At 39.3% G+C, this 22,576-nt stretch overlaps 1 gene segment (V, D, J or C); it reads right to left on the bottom strand.

The window, feature by feature from the left end:
• Window positions 1-22,576, bottom strand: part of LOC112824783 (T cell receptor gamma constant 2-like) — a 50,214-nt gene that overhangs the window by 12,027 nt on the left and 15,611 nt on the right. The window contains 1 exon segment of the C gene segment in view: window positions 3,716-3,774. Within this exon segment, the coding sequence occupies window positions 3,716-3,774 (59 nt within the window).

Below are 22,576 nucleotides of genomic sequence, written 5' to 3'. Positions count from 1 at the left end.
ATTATTAGCAATTTGTTTGTGATGATTATGCGCTCCAACATCACATTTTAATCTCATGAGACCAAACCTTCTTTTACTAATAAGAATGCAGTATTTGGGGATAACAATTGGACCTATGTCAATTGAGCATCAAGATTCATTCCTTCGTTTGCCCCTCTCTTTGCTCTACTATGTCTGGAATTCTCTGAACCATGATCACTGAAAATGTGTCTTTCACACAATTATTAGGGAATCACTTGTCTTATCTTATCCAATGCCTTTCCAGGGTTAAGAAAATCAAATAGAAGCTAGTAAAGCCCAGTAATAGGGGGTCAATTCATGGAACAGATTCACCTGTATTGTCCAAAGCAAACGCTACTTTTTCCAGCGACTGCACAATCTATGAGCATTTTGAGCTCTCCTCAGAAATTTCTACCTCAAACTGACTTTGTTCCAGCTCATGTCCAAAGTTTGGCTTCAAACATCTACAGTGGGCCTTCATGGTGGAATGATTAAATCAATGGCTGGTTGCCTTGACATCCAAGCCTCCTATTGTCATGTTAAATCACTAGACACTCACCTGCCTGACCAAGTCTTCTGAAGGTCATCATCTGTGAATGACATTAAATATCATGGTGCCCATAGTAATAATGCAGTGGTAACATGAAATGTGTTTGTTAAAGACCATTTCTTCCATTTTCTAAAATGGATGTGGAAGGCAATGCTCACTCTTTCACTTCACATTGCTCCTAAAGGATTCATGCATTGAAGTCTTTTTCATTTTAAGGTGGGAAAAACATATTTGAAAATTTGGTGTGCTTCATTTTCTCAGTTAATAAAAAGTATGTACTCCACTACATCTTTCCCCCTACATTTGAATATAAAATTTTACCCTATGCTTCATGCTAGATAATTATAGGATTTTCTCTTCTGCTTCCATTTCCTTAATGCTTTTGGTATTCTGCTTTTGTTTCATTGCCTAACTGTCCTTGCATATTTTATTTTAGGTCTCCTCAAATAGATTTTGGAAATAGACAGTATAAATAAATGAGAAATAGTTCATGCATTAGAGCTTGTTTCTTTTTCTGCCCCAGAACTTGATAGTTTCGTAAGGTTTACCTCAAATTTGACATGAAAAATGGGAGAAGATATTTGCAAATACCACTCTGTGATATAAATGCAAAACATTCAGAATTCAAACACGCTGAATTCAGAATTCAGAATTCAAACACACTGAAATGCCAGAACATAAGATGAAGCTTTTGTTCCCAAAATTATGCCTTATAAAACAGAATTTCCCTTATGTTTCAGTTTGGACAATCTCTCACTTTAAAAAATACTCTTCTAATACTCTACTTTGATTGAACAATACACTTGGACACGATATCAACCTGAAATAAACTCAACTAAAGCCAGTTTAGAGGTAGCACCAGTAAAAAAAATAAATAAATAAGGACATTTAATATGTATTTGGTAAATATTACCTGGGACTAAAGTCTTTATACTTTATGCTTACATTGTACATATACAGAATGACAGAATAAATGAAAAAAATGCTTTTATTTTGTAAGTGGATAAATGTCCGTTCCAGTAAAATATCCAAAGACATCATCATAAAAGTATCCCCAGACACTCAGACCCTAACTAAGATGACTCAGAAATTTGCTCTAAAGTATATATTTTAGATGCATGTGAAGAATCTGAACAAAATGTTTAATAAAATATGAGGTTAAAAAAACAGTATTTCTCAAGTGATATTTGTAATAATATAATTTTTAATTTGTAGGTATAATCCAATGAAGATATAAACTATTAAAAGTGAATATTTGAGGGGCACTGGGTGGCTCAGTCTGTTAAGCATCTGACTTTGGCTCAGTTCATGATCCCAGCATCCTGGATGGAGCCCACCACATTGGGCTTGCTGCTCAGCTGGGAGTCTGCTTCTCTTCTCTGTCTGCCTCTCCCCCCAGCTCCTGTGCGCATTCTCTCTCTCACATGCATGTTCTCTCTCTCTCAAATAAATAAAAAATAAAATGCTTTATTAAAAAAGTGAATACTTGACTTTTTATGTATATTAGTATAATTTTATATATTCAATTATAAAACATCTCCCTTGTTTATATCCAGACATTTCCACTGAAAAGGGAGAGATCAACTTATGTTGAGATTAACAATATATGAGGTAATGCTTACTACATTCTACTCATTTTTATTTATTTATTTATTTATTTTTTATTTATTTTTTAAAAAGATTTTATTTATTTATTTGAGAGAGAGCATGAGAGAGAGAGAGAGCACATGAGAAGGGGGAGGGTCAGAGGGAGAAGCAGACTCCCTGCTGAGCAGGGAGCCCGATGTGGGACTCGATCCTGGGACTCCAGGATCATGACCTGAGCCGAAGGCAGTCCCTTAACAAACTGAGCCACCCAGGCACCTGCTACTCATTTTTAGAAACATGTAACAATGAGTCTTAGAAATTGAAAGTATTCTGCAAATACTGACCAATTATTCTTAAGTGACCTGTAGACTAGATCATAATTAATACAGTTTTATGTACTCTGCATTTAAAAAGAACTCCACTGAGTGATAATTGGAATTTGTAGAACTGACTTTTTTTAATGAATTTCTACATCCCAACCTATGCAGTAGATATTTCCATATTTAATTTCACTTAGTTCCACAACATCCACGTGAGATGGCTGTTACCTTGACAGAATGATGGATGGAAATATAGCAAATGTTAACAGAATAAGTGTCATTATACATTTTTAATACTTTATTTTTTCTCTTTTCCAATTTTTCTCTAATGGGCATGTATTATTTCTATACTGTTAAGAAAGCAATAACCAGTGAATCAAAATTTATTGGCTGAAGGATGACTACACAGAAAGTAAAAGATCCAGAATGTGGACACATTTTTCTCTACACCACACTCTCCTATGAAAAAAATTTCAGGACCTCATGAATTACATCTGTGTCACCATTATTTAATTAGATTGCTAGAATTTATATTGCAGTCAGTTGGGGAAAAAATGGAACTAGAAAGTTGCTTTTCAATTTATGAATTCATGCATGCCTATGATCACAACCAGAAAGACACCAAAATATATCACTCCTTTCACTTTTCCAATGTTTCCCCAGCCTTGTGAAGATTCTCTGAAAACATTTGACTAGATTGTATAGGGGAGAAACATCCCTGTGAGACGTTCTCCCTCATCCAGGCCAAATTTCATCCCTAGGCTAATGAAGAATGAACAAATTTACTAGTCTGAATTTGGAAAAAAACAAACCCAGCTTATGCCATTCCTGGATACATTTATGCAGTTAAATATGTCAATACCTAATACGAATCACATTCAGACAAAATGGCAAGTTTATCAATTTTTTGTTCATTCTTTTCCTGTGGTTACTTTTTGGAATCTAATAAATAAGATACACAAATTTCTTTACAAATGTTTCAACACAGAAATCCCTAAGGGATTAACAGCTCCACCCTGTAGAGACCCTCAGTTGCTCTAGCTTGTTAGCTCCTTGTTAATCTCCTCCATTCTAGCTCAGGCAGCAACTCCCCCTAGGACTGGGACAGAGTCAACTACCTCTCCAAGTAACCCACTGCTATTTATGACTAAACTGGGAACAAATCCTAGAATTCTGAGCCAACACCAGCACCTAGCCTGCCCTCCCTGCATCACCTACCTCCTCTCCCTACCTTAAGGGAAGAATTAAAATATTTTACCTGTAATCCTGAGCAATGTGCCAGGACCAAACACTTTGTTCTCCCACCAGCTATTCCATGTACACTGTCTGAAAAGCTTTTACAGAAATCTCCCTGTGTGCTTCTTTTAAAATTGTGTCCATATTTTTCCAATATTTATATAAATATATATAGATAGACACTGCTAACATTAAACAAAGATAAATCTCAAGCAAAATCACATTAGATATGAACGTAGTCAAGAATGGATGAACTGACAACTCTCAGACTGGGCAACGTGGGTCTGTCTTTCCCATCTCACTCACATGCATTGGAGAGTCTGATTTTACCTTTTCTCACCATGTTCCTGAAACTTCTAAATCTTTTTTCTTAAAAGGTTTTCATGTGTCATATCAGTTCTTTTCCTAGAGTGTAATTTACAGTTACTACTTCTGTGATTTTAACAGAGGAACAAAAATAGACATAATATATTTTAATATTTAATAGATGAATGTTCAATATTTTATAGGTTTTTTTAAATTTCTGCACATTGAAGGGCAGACATCTGGTTTGATTTTAACATAAGTTCTTTCCAGATTTCAGTCCTCACTGATACTAGAACAGATGAGTTGTTACAGAGTGTGAAATATTAATGATGATCCCATTTATTCCTGAAAGACTGTTCCTTTGAACTTGAAATTACCCTACCAAGTTCCAGGATATGGACTTACAATTCTGAGCTGCCCACCAGAGGATCCTGTTTGGTTTGCTCTCTCTGCAGCTGTCCAGCAGGAGTGCAAAGGCAGCTCTGAGTTCTGCAGCCGAGTCCTGCATGTAATACAACTGCTCCCTTTCTTCTGCCAGCTTCCATATTTCCAGCAAATTTGATGCCAATACAGAAAGATTGAATTGAATGGTAACAAAAGGACTTGCAGTTTATAGAAATACCCTAAGAATCACATTGTGAGAATTTAATAAATGAATATTCAACATATCATTCAACATAATAAATAAATGACTAACTTGAAGTCTTGGGGGGAAGAGAGGCAATGTTAGTGCCATGATTAGAAGCAGAAGCATTGTTTTCTGCATGAGGAGTCATACAAATTATGAGCTATTACTATTAAACATTCAACTACATAGTCTATTTAAAAGGTCAGACTACAAAGGACTGTATATTCAGAATAAAAGCATGGCTTAATGTTTCTAATAGCATATAATGGTATAGACCATGCATTATGGAACAAACAAGGAACTATTTGGTCCCAAACTTTGGCATAGTAACTAGCCATGTGAATGTAAGTAAATAACTGAACTCTCTAAGCCTCAGTTTCTCCATCAGTGAAATTGGAATAAGAAAATTTCCTGTATAGTACTCTTAAGGATTGAGATAGGGCACAGAAACCAGGCAGTATGATATCTGACTCTCAATAAATATTAGCTAATAGTATTATTGTCTTTAATCAGATGGTTTGGGGGCCCTTTATCAAATTTTCCACTAAACAAATATATGGATTTTATAAGCAATAAGTATTTATTATATAAATTAGAGAAAGCAAAAGAGCTCATGAATCCGACATTCTATGTGGCTGGCAACCACAGGCCAAAATACATGAGGTTCAATCAAGCCACAATCTAGAATACTTATCCACTAGGCTACAAACTTTCTGAGTGTTGGGGCTGTGTCTTGGGTACCCTTTTACCTCTAGCTTCCATCATAGAAACTGTCTTCAATAAATGAAAAAACAAGGATGTAAAACCATGCTGACAGCTTCTTTTCATGGATTCTGGAACTGAAAGAGTTTACCGAGCTCACAAATTCCATTAAACTGGACCATCTCTAGGCAATATCACAAGAGCCACAATAGCTCAATTTTTGACTAAATTGAGCCTACCCACCAAGAAACTAGAGTAATAATAATGTGTTTATTTATTGATGTTCTATAGTCATCTACTGTGAGTTAAATTTTTTCCACTGCTCTTAAAGATGAAATCAGAAGCAATCATAGAGTTTTTGTGGGTTATTACAGAAAGGAACACTATTCATTAAGAAAGGAGCACTATTAATACTACAGGTACTTCATCAAAGTGTTTCTCACTTAAAAGGCCAACTACATGAATATCATCTTGAACCAATAACTTACACAAATATATCACAGACAAGGTCACAGAAATATTTTAATTTCAGGCCTGCATCTATACCTTTATGTACATATTTTCTAAAAGTAGAATTTCAATCTGCTTGCAAGCAGGGAAGTAAATAAACCATTTACAAAGTAGTTTTGTCTCATATATAGCGACCAGTAGCTGCAAAATTGTGTCCAAATGCTAAGTTGATTCTACATTGTTTTTTCTAAAAAGCATCTCTCAGTATATTTCCACAGGATATAAAAAGAGCAAAGTTACTTACCAGGAGGAGTTACTATGAACTTGGTTCCTTCTACAAATATCTTGATCCAGCCTGGTTAGAGGTTATCACACTGGCTAGAGCTTCTACAAAAATATAAGCCTTCTCCTGAGGCTCATGTCAGGGCCAACAGGTAGAAACTTTGTACTGGCAATTTGATCTTTTGAGGTCATTAAAAGTCCTTGAATATAGGCTTCATGGCATCTGATATTTTATGTTCCTCAGATTAATTGATCTAAATGTCTGTTTTGATGGAGGCAGCAATCATGGAAAACTGCGAATAGAAAATGGATATGATGAGAGCAAAGAAAAATAAACAGAAAGAGAGAGAGGAAAGAAGGAGGGAGCAAAGGAAAGAAAGAAGGAAAAAAGAAAGAAAGGGTGGAAGGAGAGAAGGAAGGAAGGAAGGAATAGAGAGGCAACAGATAGAGAGGAAAGGGAGGGAGGGAGAGAGAGAGAGAAAGAAAGGGAGAAAGAAAGAAAGTGAAAGAAAAAACAAAAGAAAGAAAAAGAAGCTCAGGACTAACTGGTCATCCAATGACTTTTCTAAATTACCAGAAACAGTGTTCAGAGAATTAAGAGACTTTGATTTCCAGGTGCTCAAGTGTGTGAAACTGCTCAGAGATGCATCAAAGGAAACCTCTTCTGTTCTCACAAACACCAGGCCTACTGTGTCAGCAGTTTAGGATTGTATTTCTGAAGACAATACGCTTCACTAACTGAAAAGGCGAACATGCCAATAGAAATATACTTGAGAAATGTGAACAATGGTCTCCACTTTTTAGTAAGCCACTTTTGCCATTTGACAACACAAATTTTTTTCAGGGAAAGCAAAATGAGAAAATACTTTCTGTGATGACTATATTTTCCTGGAATAAAAGAAGAAATTTGAGGAATTCTATCTCCCACAGAAAAATAGATTTTTTATTAAAACTCAACTTGGGATTGCTTGCAAATACCAGGGGTTTTCTGTATTTTTAAAAATACTTCCCAGCGTCATATTTATTCCTTCTCTTTTGTAACTGCTGTCTTTACAACAGGAAAACATCTGCATTTCTACTTTACAGCTGTCTCTTTTAAAATAAACTGTGCAAATGGACTTTGCCATCACAAAAAAATAAATAAATAAAAAATAAAACTCAACTTGGAAAACAAACCCAGTTCTCTGATATGTTGAAAGAAGAAGCCTCTTGGAAGCTATTCTGTGATCTTTGGAAAAACAGCTGTAGCCCTGCCTCTATGGATAACTAGCTTTGGACAAGGCATTTGCCATCGCTGGACCCCCACATCCCATTTGATGTGTGGGCATTGATTGACCTACGTATGTCCAAAGGGCCCTTCCTGTTCCAACAGCTTATAAACCTGTGATTAAGAGCAGGAAAGGGGGAGGGAGGAGCAAGATGGCGGAGGAGTAGAACTAAATTTCATCTGGTCTCAGGAATTCAGCTAGAGCGCTATCAAGCCATTCTGAACACCTACAAACTCAACAGGAGATCGAAGAAAAGAATAGCAGCAACTCTCTGAACAGAAAAGCGACCGCTTTCTGGAAGGTAGGACGTGCGGAGAAGTGAATCTGAGGCGATATTCAGGGAGATAAATGGTGGGGGAGGGGGGCCTCCATCAGCCGCTACTGGCAAGGGATAGAGCAGCAGAGCACAAAATCAGAACTTTGAGAAGTCTGCTGCGCTGAGGGACGTCGCTCCAGTGGCTAAGCGGGGGTGTGGAACCCTTGTGGGACAGTGTGGTCTCAAGACCCTTGGGGTCACAGAAAGACCAGGGGTGCCTCAGAGTGGCAGAGCTCCCATGTATCAGAGCGGGGAAGCTGGCTGCAGAGATGGAGCTAGGGAGTGGGCTCTCAGCTCGGGGTTGCCATAAACCATGATCCGTGGCACAGTCGGGCCACTGCTCTTCCAGCAGGGACCCAAAAAGTGGCAGATCCGGGGAGACTCCCCTTCCTCCCCTGGGAGGACTGGTGCAGAAGTGCACCGCAGGAGTCTGCTGGGTTTAGAGACTCCACATGGGGTCGTGTGCCAGAGATAGAAACGCTCGGTCACAGGCCGTGTGAGCACGGAGTGCGGCCAGAGACCGGGGAGATGGGAGTGATTGACTGCTTTTATCAGGGGGCTCACTGAGGAGTGGGGCCCCAAGTTCTCAGCTCCTCAGGGTGGAGATTGGGAGGCCACCATTTTCACTCTCATCCTCCAAAGCTATAAGGAAAGCTTGCAGGGATAAAAGCTCCCGAGAGCAAACCCGAGCAGATTACTTAGCCTAGACCAGGCAAGGGTGGGGCAATTCCGCCTCCGGCAAAGACATTTGGGAACCACGGCAACAGGCCCCTCCCCCAGAAGATCAGCAAGAACAGCCCACCAAGACCAAATTTACCCATCAATGAGAATGGCAGAACTCCAGCGCTAGAGGAATACTGCACATAGAATTCATGAATTTTTCACATGATTCTTTAGTCTTTCAAAGTTAATTTTTTTAATGTTCTTTTTCTTTTTTTTTGAAATTTCTTTTTCCCTTTTTCAACAAACATCTTATCAATCCCTTTTTAAAAAATCTTTTTTATTTTTCATTTTTAGAGTCATATTCTATCCCTTCATAGTACTTAACCTTATTTTTGGTATATATATATAAGTTCTTCTCTCTTTAAAATTTTGGGATAAAGATTCTTCTAACAGACCAAAATACATCCTAAATCTCTAGTGTATGGCTTTCTTCTAGTCTCCTGCCTGATCACATTCTCTCCCCCTTTTTTTTTTAATCCTCTTCTTTCTTTTTTCAAACAACTTCTTATCTTATCAACTCCTTTTATAAAGTCTTTTTTAATTTTCATCTTTACACTCATATTCCATCCCTTCATCATATTAACCCTTATTTTTGTACATATATGTTTTTCTTTCTTTAAAATTTTGGGAGGCACTTTCTTCTAACGGACCAAAACACACCCAAAATCTAGTGTGTAGCACTGATCTATGCACCAGCCTGATCACATTTGATCATATTCTATTTTTTGTTTCTGTTTTCATTTTTGTTTATTTGTTTTTATCTTTTTATTTTCTTTTTTCTTTCTTTCCCTTTCTTTTGCCCTGGTTTCAGATCTCTTCTGATTGTTTAGTGGGAGTGTTTTCTGGGGACACTCTTACCCTGTTAGCATTTTGTTCTCTCATTCATCTATTCTCCCCTGGACAAAATGACAAGATGGACAAAATCACCTCATAAAAAAGGACAAGAAGCAGTACTGACTCCAGGGACCTAATCAATATGGACATTAGTAAGATGTCTGAACTAGAGTTCAGATTGATGATTTTAAAAGATACTAGCTGGGCTTGAAAAAAGCATGAAAGACATTAGAAAAACCCTTTCTGGAGAAATAAAAGAAATAAAATCTAACGAAGTCAAATTCAAAAAGGCTATTAATGAGGTGCAATCAAAAATGGAGGCTCTAACTGCTAGGATAAATGACGCAGAAGAGAGAATTAATGATATAGAAGACCAAATTATGGAAAATAAAGAAACTGAGAAGAAGAGAGATAAACAACTACTGGATCAAGAGGACAGAATTCGAGAGATAAGTGATACCATAAGATGAAAAAACATTAGAATAATTGGGATCCCAGAAGAATATACCAGAACGTATATTGGAGCAAATTACAGCAGAGAATTTCCCGAATTTGGGAAAGGAAACAGGCATCAAAATCCAGGAGGCAGAGACAACCCCCCTTAAAAGCAATACAAATAGGTCAAAACCCTGACATCTAATAGTAAAACTTACGAGTCTCAGCGACAAAGAGAAAATCCTGAAAGCAGCTTGGGAGAAGAGATCTATAACCTAGAATGGTAGAAACATGAGATTGGCACAGACCCATCCACAGAGACCTGGCAGGCCAGAATGGACAGGCATGATATATTCAGAGCACTAATTGAGAAAAATATGCAACCAAGAATACTGTATCTAGCTAGGCAGTCATTGAAAATAGAAGGAGAGATAAAAAGATTCCAGAACAAACAAAAAATAAAGGAATTTGCAAACACGAAACCGGGCCTCCAAGAAATATTGAAAGGGGTCCTCTAAGCAAAGAGAGAGCCTAAAAGCAGCAAAGATCAGAAAGAGAGAGCCTAAAAATGACATAGACCAGAAAGGAACACAAACAATATACAGTAACAGTCACCTTACAGGTAATACAATGGCACTAAATTCATATCTTTCAATAGTTACCTTGAATGTAAATGGGTGAGATGCCCCAATCAAAAGACACAGGCTATCAGATTGGATAAAAAAACCAAGACCCATCAATATGCTGTCTGCAAGAGACTCATTTTAGACCCAAAGACACCCCCAGATTGAAAGTGAGGGGATGGAAAACCATTTACCATGCTAATGGACACCAAAAGAAAGCTAGGGCAGCAATCCTTATATCAGACAAATTAGATTTTAAACCAAAGACTGTAATAAAAGATGATGAAGGACATTATATTCTACTTAATGGGTCTATCCAACAAGAAGATCTAACAATTGTAAATATCTATGCCCCTAACATGGGGGCAGCCAATTTTATAAGGCAATTAATAACCAAAGGAAAGGAACATGGACAACAATACAATAATAGTGGGGGACTTTAACACCCCCCTCACTGAAATGGACAGATCATCTAAGCAAAAGATCAACAAGGAAATAAAGACTTTAAATGGCACACTGGACCAAATGGACTTCACAGACATATTCAGAACATTCCATCCTAAAACAATGGAACACACATTCTTCTCTAGTGCCCATGGAACATTCTCCAGAATAGATCGCATCCTAGGTCACAAATCAGGTCTCAACTGCTACCAAAAGATTGGGATAATTCCCTGCATATTTTCAGACCATAATGCTTTGAAACTGGAACTCAACCATAAGAGGAAAGTTAGAAAGAACTCAAATACATGGAGGCTAAAGAGCATCCTACTAAAGAATGAATGGGTCAACCAGGAAAATAAAGAAGAATTAAAAAAGATCATGGAAACAAATGAAAATGAAAACACAACTGCTCAAAATCTTTGGGATGCAGCAAAGGCAGTCCTAAGAAGAAACTATAGAGCAACACAAGCTCAAGAAACAAGAAAGTTCTCAAATACACAACCTAATCCTACACCTAAAGGAGCTGGAGAAAGAACAGCAAATAAAGCCTAAACCCAGCAGGAGAAGAGAAATCATAAAGATCAGAGCAGAAATCAAGGAACTAGAAACCAAAAGAACAGTAGAACAGATCAACGAAACTAGGAGCTGGTTCTTTGAAAGAATTAACAAGATTGATAAACCCCTGGCCAGACTGATCAAAAAGAAAAGAGAAATGACCCAAATCAACAAAATCATGAATGAAAGAGGAGAGATCACAACCAACACCAAAGAAATACAAACAATTAAAAGAACATATTATGAGCAACTCTATGTCAGCAAATTAGATAACCTGGAAGAAATGGGTGCATTCCTAGAGATGTATCAACTACCAAAACTGAAACAGGAAGAAATACAAAACCCGAACAGACCTGTAACCACTAAGGAAATTGAAGCAGTTATCAAAAATCTCCCAAGAAAGAAAAGCCCAGGGCCAGATGGCTTCCCGGGGGAATTCTACCAAACATTTCAAGAAGAATTAATACCTATTCTTCTGAAACTGTTCCAAAAAATAGAAATGGAAGGAAAACTTCCAAACTCGTTTTAGGAGGCCACTATTACCTTGATCCCCAAACCTGACAAAGACCCCATCAAAAAGGAAAATTACAGACCAATATCCTTGATGAACACGGATGCAAAAATTCTCACCAAAATAGTAGCCAATAAGATACAACAGCACATTAAAAGGATCTTTCACCACGACCAAGTGGGATTCATCCCTGGGCTGCATGGTTGGTTCAACAACTGCAAATCAATCAATGTGTTACAATACATTAATAAAAGAAAGAACAATGACCATATGATCCTCTCAATAGATGCAGAAAAAGCATTTGACAAAGTACAGCATCCTTTCTTGATCAAAACTCTTCAGAGTATAGGGATAGAGGGTACATACCTCAATATCATAAAAGCCATCTATGAAAAACCCACAGCGAATATCATGCTCAATGGGGAAAAGCTGAGAGCTTTTCCCCTAAGGTCAGGAACACAGCAGGGATGTTCCCTATCACCACTGCTCTTCAACATAGTATTAGATGTCCTAGCCACAGCAATCAGACAACAAAAAGAAATGAAAGGCATCCAAATTGGCAAAGAAGAAGTCAAACTCTCACTGTTTGCAGATGATATGATATTTTATGTGGAAAACCCAAGGGGACTAGGAAAGATGGCGGAGGAGTAGGGGATCCTATTTCAACTGGTCCCCGGACCACTCTGAGCACCCACAAAACCAGCCTGAGATGTAAGAAGATCTTGATTTATACAAACAGAATATCACAGGTGGTTGGTTTCAAGGTACGAAGCGGGGAACCGTGATTCCGTGGGCAGATCAGAGGATAAATGGCAGCGGGAGGGTGCCTGGCCATGGGGATCCTACACCACCGCTGAGGGACAGCCTTGCGCACTGGGGACTGGGCACAGACTCACAGACCAGTAGCGGTGGGGAAAGGACTTTAGGGCAGCCCCTGGGATAGAAAACTGGAGCGGCGGTGTTGTGCATGTGATTTGGAGGCAGCCAGCGGTTTTAGAAGCACAAAGGGCAGAGACATGCCCTGACCCGGAGGCAGGACTGGGAGCGCCGCGGAGGGGCCCACAACCCAGGCCGCTGCAGGTTATAGCAGCATGGACAGAAATGGAGACAGTGTGGCCTGGAGAGCCCACTGAAGGACAGACTGCAGTCTCTTTGTTCTGAGGCAGAGTGTTCGAAAGAGTCTCTTCTGCTCTGACTCACGGAAGAGACATGGAAGCCACCAGAGAACAAAAGCCCCAAAAACTGATTCCCATGGAGCCCATCCCCCACCACAAGGGGGCAGGGCAACTCTGCCAAAACAGGGTTGCCTGAGTAAGAGCGCGGCAGGCCCCTCCCCCAGAAGACAGGCTGAGTAAACAAGAGGCCAGCAATACTAAGGTCCCAAGAAAACAGGTGCATCTTGCTTGGGTTCTGGTCAATAATTTGGACTCTATACATTCCCTCAACCACCCATCAAGAGAATGACTAGGAGGAGGAGCCCCCAAAATAGAAAAGACTCAGAGATTATGACTTATGCTGCAGATTTACAAATGGATGCAGATATAACCAAGATGTCGGAGATGGAATTCAGGCTAGCAATTGTGAAGACAATGGCTAGAATGGAGAAATCAATTAAAAGCAACATAGAATCTCTAAGGGCAGAAATGAAAGCTGAACTGGCAGAACATAAAAATGCTATCAGTGAGATCCAATCCAATGTAGATAATCTAACAGCTAGGGTAGCTGAGGCAGAAGAATGAATAAGCGACCTGGAAGACAATATAATAGATAAAAAGGGAAAAGAGGAGGCCAGGGGAAAACAACTCAGAATCCATGAAAATAGAATTAGAGAATTAAGTGACACCATGAAACATTCCAATGTCAGAATAATTGGAATCCTGGAGGGAGTGGAGAGAGAGAGCAGACTAGAAGATGTATTTGAGCAAATAGTAGTGGAGAATTTCCCTAATCTGGGGAATGAAACAAACATTCGCATCCTATAGGCAGAGAGGACCCCTCCAAGATCAAGGAAAACAGGCCAACACTCCAGTATGTAATAGTAAAACTTCCAAATCTTAAAACCAAGGAAACCATCTTAAGGGAAGTTAGGGGGAAGAGATTCCTTACATACAGAAGGAGGAACATCAGAATAACATCAGACCTATCCACAGAGAACTGGCAAGCCAGAAAGGCCTGGCAAGACATATTCAGGGTACTAAATGAGAAGAACATGCAGCCAAGAATACTTTATCCAGCAAGGCTGTCATTTAGAATGGTTGGAGAGATGCAGAGCTTCCACGACTGGCAGAAACTGAAAGAATATGTGTCCACTAAGCTGGCCCTGCAAGAAATATTTAGGGGGGTTCTATAAAAGGAGAAAGACCCCAAGAGTAATATACAACAGAAATTTAGAGGGACAATCTATAAAAACAAGGTCTTCACAGGCAACATGATGACAATTAATTCATATCTTTCAATAATCACTCTCAATGTGAATGGCCTAAACACTCCCATAAAACGGCACAGGGTTGCAGATTGGATAAAAAGACAGGACCCATCCATATGCTGTCTACAAGAGACTCATTTTGAACCTAAAGATACATCCAGACTGAAAGTGAAGGGATGGAGATCCATCTTCCCTGCCAGCGGGCCTCAAAAGAAAGCCTGGGTAGCAATTCTTATATCAGACAAATTAGATTTTAAACTAAAGTCTGTAATTAGAGACACAAAAGGACACTATATCATTCTTAAAGGGTCTATCCAACAAGAAGACCTAACAATTGTAAATATCTATGCCCCCAACATGGGAGCATACATCTACATAAGCCAACTGTTAACCAAAATAAAGAGTCATATTGATAACAATACGTTAATTGTAGGAGACCTCAATACTCCACTTTCATCAATGGACAGATCATCTAAGCAGAAAATTAACAAGGAAACAAGAGCTTTGAATGACACACTGGACCAGATGGACCTCATAGATATATACAGAACATTCCACCCTAAACAACAGAATACTCATTCTTCTCGAGCACACGTGGAACTTTCTCCAGAATAGACCACATACTGGGTCACAAATCAAGTCTCATCCGATACCAAAAGATTGACATTATTCCCTGTGTATTCTCAGAGCATAATGCTTTAAAACTGGAACTCAATCATAAGAAAATTTTGGAAGAAATTCAAACACTTGGAAGCTAAAGACCACTCTGCTCAAGAATGTTTGGGTCAACCAGGAAATCAAAGAAGAACTTAAACAATTAATGGAGATCAATGAGAATGAAAATACATCGGTCCAAAACCTATGGGATACTGGAAAGGCAGTCCTTAGGGGGAAATACATAGCCATCCAAGCCTCACTCAAAAAAACAGAAAAGTCGTAAATTCATCAACTCACTCTACACCTTAAAGAACTAGAGAAAAAGCAACAAACAATGCCTAAGCCATGCATTAGAAGAGAAATAATTAAAATTAAAGCAGAGATCAATGAATTAGAAACCAGGAACACAGTAGATCAGATCAATGAAACCAGAAGTTGGTTCTTTGAAATAATTAATAAGATCGATAAACTACTGGCCAGACTTATCCAAAAGAAAAAAGAAAGGACCCAAATTAATAAAATTATGAATGAAAAGGGAGAGTTCACGACTAACACCGAGGAAATTGAAACAATTATTAAAAATTAGTATCAACAACTATATGCCAATAAACTGAGCAATCTGGATGAAATGGAGGCCTTCCTGGAAACCTATAACCTGCCAAGACTGAAACAGGAAGAAATTGACAACCTGAATAAGTCAATAACCAGTAACGAGATTGAAGCAGTGATCAAAAACCTCCCAAAAACAAGAGTCCAGGGCCTGATAGATTCCCTGGGGAATTCTACCAAACATTCAAAGAAGAAATAATACCTTTTTTACTGAAGTTGTTTCAAAAAATAAAAACAGAGGAAAACTTCCAAACTCATTCTATGAGGCCAGCATTACCTTAATCCCCAAACCAGGCAAAGACCCCATCAAAAAGGAGAATTTCAGACCTATATGCCTGAAGAATATGGATTCCAAAATCCTCAACAAAATCCTAGCAAATAGGATCCAACAATACATTAAAAGGATCATCCACCACGACCAAGTGGGATTTCTCCCTGAGATGCAAGGGTGGTTCAACATTTGCAGATCAATCAATGTGATAGAACACATTAATAAGAGGATAGAGAAGAACCATATGGTCCTCCCAACTGAAGCAGAAAAAGCATTTGACAGAATACAGCATCCTTTCCTGATTAAAACTCTTCAGAGTATAGGGATAGAGGGAACATTCCTCAAATTCATAAAATCCATCTATGAAAAACCCAGAGCGAATATCATCCTCAATGGGGAAAAGCTGAGAGCCTCTCCCTTAAGATCAGGAACATGTCAAGGATGCCCACTCTCGCCACTATTGTTCAACATAGTACTAGAAGTCCTAGCAACAGCAATCAGACAACAAAAAGAAATAAAAGCTATTCAGAATGGCAAAGAAGAAGTCAAACTCTCTCTCTCCGCAGATGACATGATACTTTATGTGGAAAACCCAAAGACTCCACCCCCAAATAATAGAACTCTTACAGCAATTCAGTAATGTGGCAGGATACAAAATTAATGCAAAGAAATTAGTTGCTTTCTCATACGCTAACAACACAACTGTAGAAAGAGAAATGAGAAACAATTCCGTTTACTATAGCACCAAAAACCATAAGATACCTCGGAATAAACCTAACCAAAGAGGTAAAGGATCTATATTCTAGGAACTACAAAACACTCATGAAAGAAATTGAAGAAGACACAAAAAGATGGAAAAATATTCCATGCTCATGGATCGGAAGAATAAACATAGTTAAAATGTCTATGCTACCCAGAGCAATCTATATATTCAATGCCATCCTGATCAAAATTCCAATGACATTTTTCAAAGTGCTGGAGCAAACAATCCTAAAATTTGTATGGAATCAGAAAAGACACCGAATCACCAAGGAAATGTTGAAAAAGAAATACAAAGCAGGGGTCATCACATTGCCCGATTTCAAGCTATATTACAAAGCTATGATCACCAAGACAGCATGGTACTGGCACAAAAACAGACACATAGACCAATGGAACAGAATAGAGAGCCCAGATATGGACCCTCAATTCTATGGTCAAATAATCTTTGACAAAGCAGGAAAAAATATGCAATGGAAAAAAGACAGTCTCTTCAATAAATGGTGCTGGGAAAATTGGACAGCCACATGCAGAAGAATGAAACTCAACCATTCTCTAACACCATTCACAAAGATAAACTCAAAGTGGATGAATGACCTCAATATGAGAAAGGAATCCATCAACATCCTAGAGGAGAACATAGGCAGTAACCTCTTTGACATCGCCCACAGCAACTGCTTTCAAGATACATCTCCAAAGCTAGTGAAACGAAATCAAAAATGAACTTTTGGGACTTCATCAAGATAAAAAGCTTCTGCCCAGCAAAGGAAACAGTCAACAAAACAAAGAGGCAACCCACAGAATGGGAGAAGATATTTGCAAATGACACCACAGATAAAGGGCTGGTATCCAAGATCTATAAAGAACTTCTCAAACTCAACACCCAAAAAACAAATAATCAAGTCAAAAAATGGGCAGAAGACGTGAAAAACACTTCTCTGAAGAAGACATACAAATGGCTAACAGACACATGAAAAAATGTTCATCATCATTAGACATCAGGGAAATTCAAATCAAAACCACATTGAGATACCACATTACACCAGTTAGAATGGCAAAAATGGACAGGGAAAGAAACAACAAATGTTGGAGAGGTTGTGGAAAAGGGGGAACCCTCTTACACTGTTGTTGGGAATGCAAGTTGGTACAGCCACTTTGGATAACAGTGTGGAGGTTCCTCAAAAATTTAAAAATAGAGCTACCCTATGACCCAGCAATTGCACTCCTGGGTATTTACCCCAAAGACACAGATGTAGTGGAAAGAAGGGCCATATACACCGCAATGTTCATAGAAGCAAGGTCCACAATAGCCAAAATGTGGAAGGAGCTGAGATGCCCTTCAACAGATGAATGGATAAAGAAGATGTGGTCCATATATACAATGGAATATTACTCAGCCATCAGGAAGGATGAATACCCAACTTTTACATCAACATGGATGGGACTGGAGGAGATTATGCTAAGTGAAATAAGTCAAGCAGAGAAAGTCAATTATCATATGGTTTCATTTATTTGTGGAACATCAGGAATAGCGTGGAGGACATTAGGAGAAGGAAGGGAAAAATGAAGGGGGGGAAATCGGAGGGAGAGAGACTATGGACTCTGAGAAACAACAGGGTTTTAGAGGAGAGGGGGATGGGGTATGGGTTAGCACGGTTATGGGTATTAAGGAGGGCACGTACAGCATGGAGCGCTGGGTGTTAAAGAAAACAATGGATCGTGGATCACCACATCAAAAACTAATGATGTATTGTAGGTGATTAACATAACATAATAAAAAAATTTTTTTAAAGTCAGTTAGTATGGGGAGGATGGATATTTAGCAAAGGGTCACTGAGGAAACACTGAGAAATAGGGAAACAAAATTAAAATAGGGGTGCCTGGGTGGCTCAGTCATTAAGCATCTGCCTTCGGCTCAGATCATAATCCCAGATGGCTCAGATCGAGCCATGCATCAGGCTCCCTGCTCAGCAGGAAACCCTGCTTCTCCCTCTCCCCACTCCCCCTGCTTGTGTTCCCTCTCTCGCTGTGTCTGTCTCTGTCAAATAAATAAATAAAATCTTTAAAAAAAATAAAAAATAAAATAAAACAAAATAAAAATAAATGTCACTCACAGTATATCATTGAGGGCAATGATTGACAAACTTCTTCTGTAAAGGGCCAAATAGTCAACATTTTAGGCTTTGTGGGTCTCTGTTGCAACTACTCAACTCTGTCTTTGTAGTGGAAACAGCTACAGAAGATTTGTAAGCGTATGGTCAAGATTGTGTTTCAATAAAACTTTATTTACAAAACTAGGACTTGCCTGGTGTGGGCAGAATTTGTGGACCCACTGTTCCATGGTAAATACTATTGCCATTATGGTTAATTGTAGCTTTTTAGTTTTTCTTTTTTTTTCAGAGTGTTACAGAGTATTATTAGTATTAGTATATTAGTATAGTAGTATTAGATGGGAAAATATAAATATATAAACATATTAAGTGTTATATACACAATTATATTTTATATTCTTATATAAATAATCTCATTATTAAATGTAAAACCAAAAAAAATGCTGACTTCATTAGTGCTGGAAATACTGACTCTACCTTTGGCCCTCCATCTTGATCAAGTCCTCTCTTGGGGCAACATGTTCTGGATGCCCTGGAAATTTTAGAAGTGGTGACGGACCAAGGCACCAACCTGAGGAAATTTGCTCTGCCCCTTAATAAATTTGTAAACTTGACATACAGTTCTTCTAAAAACAGGTTTTTGACAGCCACATAGTATCTTGTCACTTCAGAGCCACATAGATAAGGCTGTCCTTTCCCTCCTGTCATCACTGTAGTGTCTCATGGTTGTTGTGTGTTGGAAAGTCAGGGTGACTCCATCTCCCCATGTGGCCAATTCAATCCATTCTGCACTGCTCTTTTGAGAATTAAATAAAATAATCTGTGTAAAATATTTAGCACAGATACTGTGAGAAGCTTAATCCCTCTTTTCATTCACTTCTTTTTATAAAAAAGGATTTTATTTATTTATTTGAGTGAGAGGGAAAGTAAGAGAGATCACAGAGGGAGAAAGAGAAACAACTTACTGCTGAGTGGAGAGCCTGATGCGGGGCTTGACCCCGGGAACCCTGAGATGATGACCTCAGCTGAAGGCAGACACTTAACCAACTGAGCCAACGAGGCACCCTTCATTCACTTCTTTCTAGAAAGTGTTCATTGTTCTCTGACTCCATATTTCATTCAGGGGTCTTCTTACCTTCTTTCTGTAGATGTGTTAGGGGACAAGTGAGGCCTTGTTGAGACCCAGGCCTTCAGGTTTCTCCCCCTGGAACTCACCCCAGTCAAGAATCATGATGGGCAGGGTGTGGGACACAAAATCCTGAGTTTGCCCCGGGGAAGGTTCTGACACTGCTGTGGCAGGAATTCATTCTGCTTCCATAGCATCTCTGCACTTGATAGCACCACCTGATTCCTAGAAGGAGAAACAGAGAATGAAGGTGTTGTCATGATCTCAGGAACCAGAGGTAAACTGCATGCATCGTGATTATGTGCTCAGATATCCAAGTTACCAAAAGTATCAAGTTCTTCTGAAGTAAAGATCTTATCTCAACATTTGCAAGTGGACTCTAAGGAGGTGGGGGAGGAGGTTTTGTAATTTCACACAATACTTTTGGTTATCACTATTTGTTGAAAACTGGCAACTATCCAGCTACTAATTACAGAATTTTATTCTCAATCACGATTTTTAAATTTATTAATTTGTGAGAGGCCTTTGCCATCTTTTCTTTACAGATAAAGGGAGTACCCATTATCCTTCTTTTTAACCATCTGATACGTATTCAGGATTTTTTTATTTTCTTTCCAGAACCCCAGAGAACAAGATTTTAGAGGCATATCCACCATGTTGTAGGCACCTGTTGTTCTCAGGGGCCTGTTCCAATGGAGAGTGTGTGTTCCTTTTGTCCTACTATTGACCCTGAACGTGGAGTGAGGTGCTGCTTCTATCTCTAGGATACAGGATTTATACCTTGGTGTCTCCTATGCCCAAATAACTGCCATATACTTAGGGATATAACAATCAGTAGATTCTTTCAGTAGGGCCACAGGCTGGTAGTAAAGGCATGGAATTTTTATGTTTGACAGATCATTCTACCTCTGAAAAGCTGCAATGCCCATGAATAAAATTGGAAGTGATAATAAGAAATACTTATATAATCTGTATACCCCTTTCCTGTCTTCATTTTGAGCCATTCAGGTACCAGAAATCTTTCTCTACAGTGCATTAACAGACAAATGGATTTTCCTGTGAACCATTCACTCTGTATTTTCAGAGTTCCCAGACAGCCTAATTTGGTAGGATATCGGTTCAAACTGCTTTAATTTGTACCATAATTGCCGATATCATATGGGGCTCACTGTGTGAACAGAATCTAAGACATTTTCCTGCCAAGCTCAGGAAATACTGCAGAGGGAGAGGCTCTGGCTGGGCACCCAGCTGTGCAGCCTCTGTGGTTGCCCATATTGAGAAGGATGTGGGTGTGGTCAGACCTGAAGATGGTTCTTGTGCAGCTTCTCTTGGCAACTCTAATGCTGTGGGTCCAAATCCAGCAGCCACAGTAGTACATGGCCCTATCTTGTTTCCTTAAGAAATTTATTTTCAAGGTCCAAGTGGAAGTTTCTTGTTCTTCCCATTTAAGTGACTCTAAGTAAGCTTTGTTGAGACAAATGTGAGATATTCTCTCCCTGATCTGGTTTCTGTCACTACCAGTGCATGGCTCTTTTGTTAAGCCAGTGGGCACTTTCTAAGATATGTGTGCACAGTCATCTCTTGCTCTGGAAATTGATATTTCAAGTTGCTCCAGCTTTAACTGACTGTGGCCAACTGCACGCAAGGAAGGGAAATTCCCATGAAAAAAATTATATGCAAAAAGGCAACAAGAAGAATTTCTTGAGGTTTTCTGTAGACCGAAGTTCCTGGGGGACAACTCACAGGCCTGAGAGACAAGAAAATGACTGCTTTCAGCAGTGGCATTTTGTTGGTCTGGCTGGGTCCCCAGCAACAAGGTAAGAAATGTCCCTGTTAACAGGACTTGTCAGGCCAGAGGCAGGAAGGTGGGGCTGGTTCAGGTTTCTCAGAAGTGGTGGCTTAGATAGTTCCCTGGGGTTGTTCATTATCTGCCACAAATATGAGTAGTTCTGGGCCTTCCTGTGCCCTGTGAGTGCTGGGCAGACGGGGTGAGAGGGCTCCCAATCTGGAAAGAAATTCCTGGTAAATGTGTCTGTTTGGGGTGTGGCAGGATGATTCTCACACCCACTCTGCCATTCCCCTTGGAATCCCATACTGCAGAAACGTTGCTCAGAAACATGAAGACAGGCCTTTTATATTGAAAAGGCAACTGAGAATTTACTGGCATTTTACTTATTCTCTGAAGACACCTAATCCCTCAGGTCCTGCACCTGTGCTGCAGCACATTGTAACAATTTGTGTCAGTTAGTGTTCAGTATCAGTTTTGTCTCTGCTGTGGGGGACAGTGTATTGTTCTTTTATTGTCCTGCAGTGAAATGGTTTAGTGTAATGGTCAAAAGGAATCAGCTGATCGGGTCCCTCCCCTTCTCCGCCACCTCACCCAGTACCAGCTGTGGACCCAGATAAGTCACTGACTCCCTTAGTACTTCAGTTACCTCAGGAGTCAGACATGCTTGCTGATTATACTGGAACAGAATATTTAGGTGATGTGGGTTACAGGAGCTAACATATGCTCAGAAGGGAGAATACACACACACACACGCACACACACATACACACACACACACAAACACTCAGGTTTTTCTGCTCCTGGCAGGTTCCCTCTCTTCTTTCACAGGGAGCATCAACAGAGGCCCAATATGGCAACCCATCTAACAGCCTTAATGAATTCTGAGCTCTATTCTGATGACATCGTGCTGGCACAACCTCCCCACACCTCCAAGCAAAAGGGCCTTGCTCCAATTCTAATTCACTGGACCCCCTAGAGTTCACTTAAGGAATTGCAGTCTTTAAACCGTTCAGTGCCCATTATCCCAGTTCAAAAGGCATGAACTTACTATCTTTGGCT

This window comes from Callorhinus ursinus, unplaced genomic scaffold (assembly GCF_003265705.2).
Source record: "Callorhinus ursinus isolate GAN/ISIS: 27379988/994484 unplaced genomic scaffold, GSC_fseal_2.0 scaffold184, whole genome shotgun sequence".
Taxonomy (NCBI): domain Eukaryota; kingdom Metazoa; phylum Chordata; class Mammalia; order Carnivora; family Otariidae; genus Callorhinus; species Callorhinus ursinus.
Note: the sequence above shows the minus strand (reverse complement) of the source record. Positions and strands in the feature narration are given on the sequence as shown.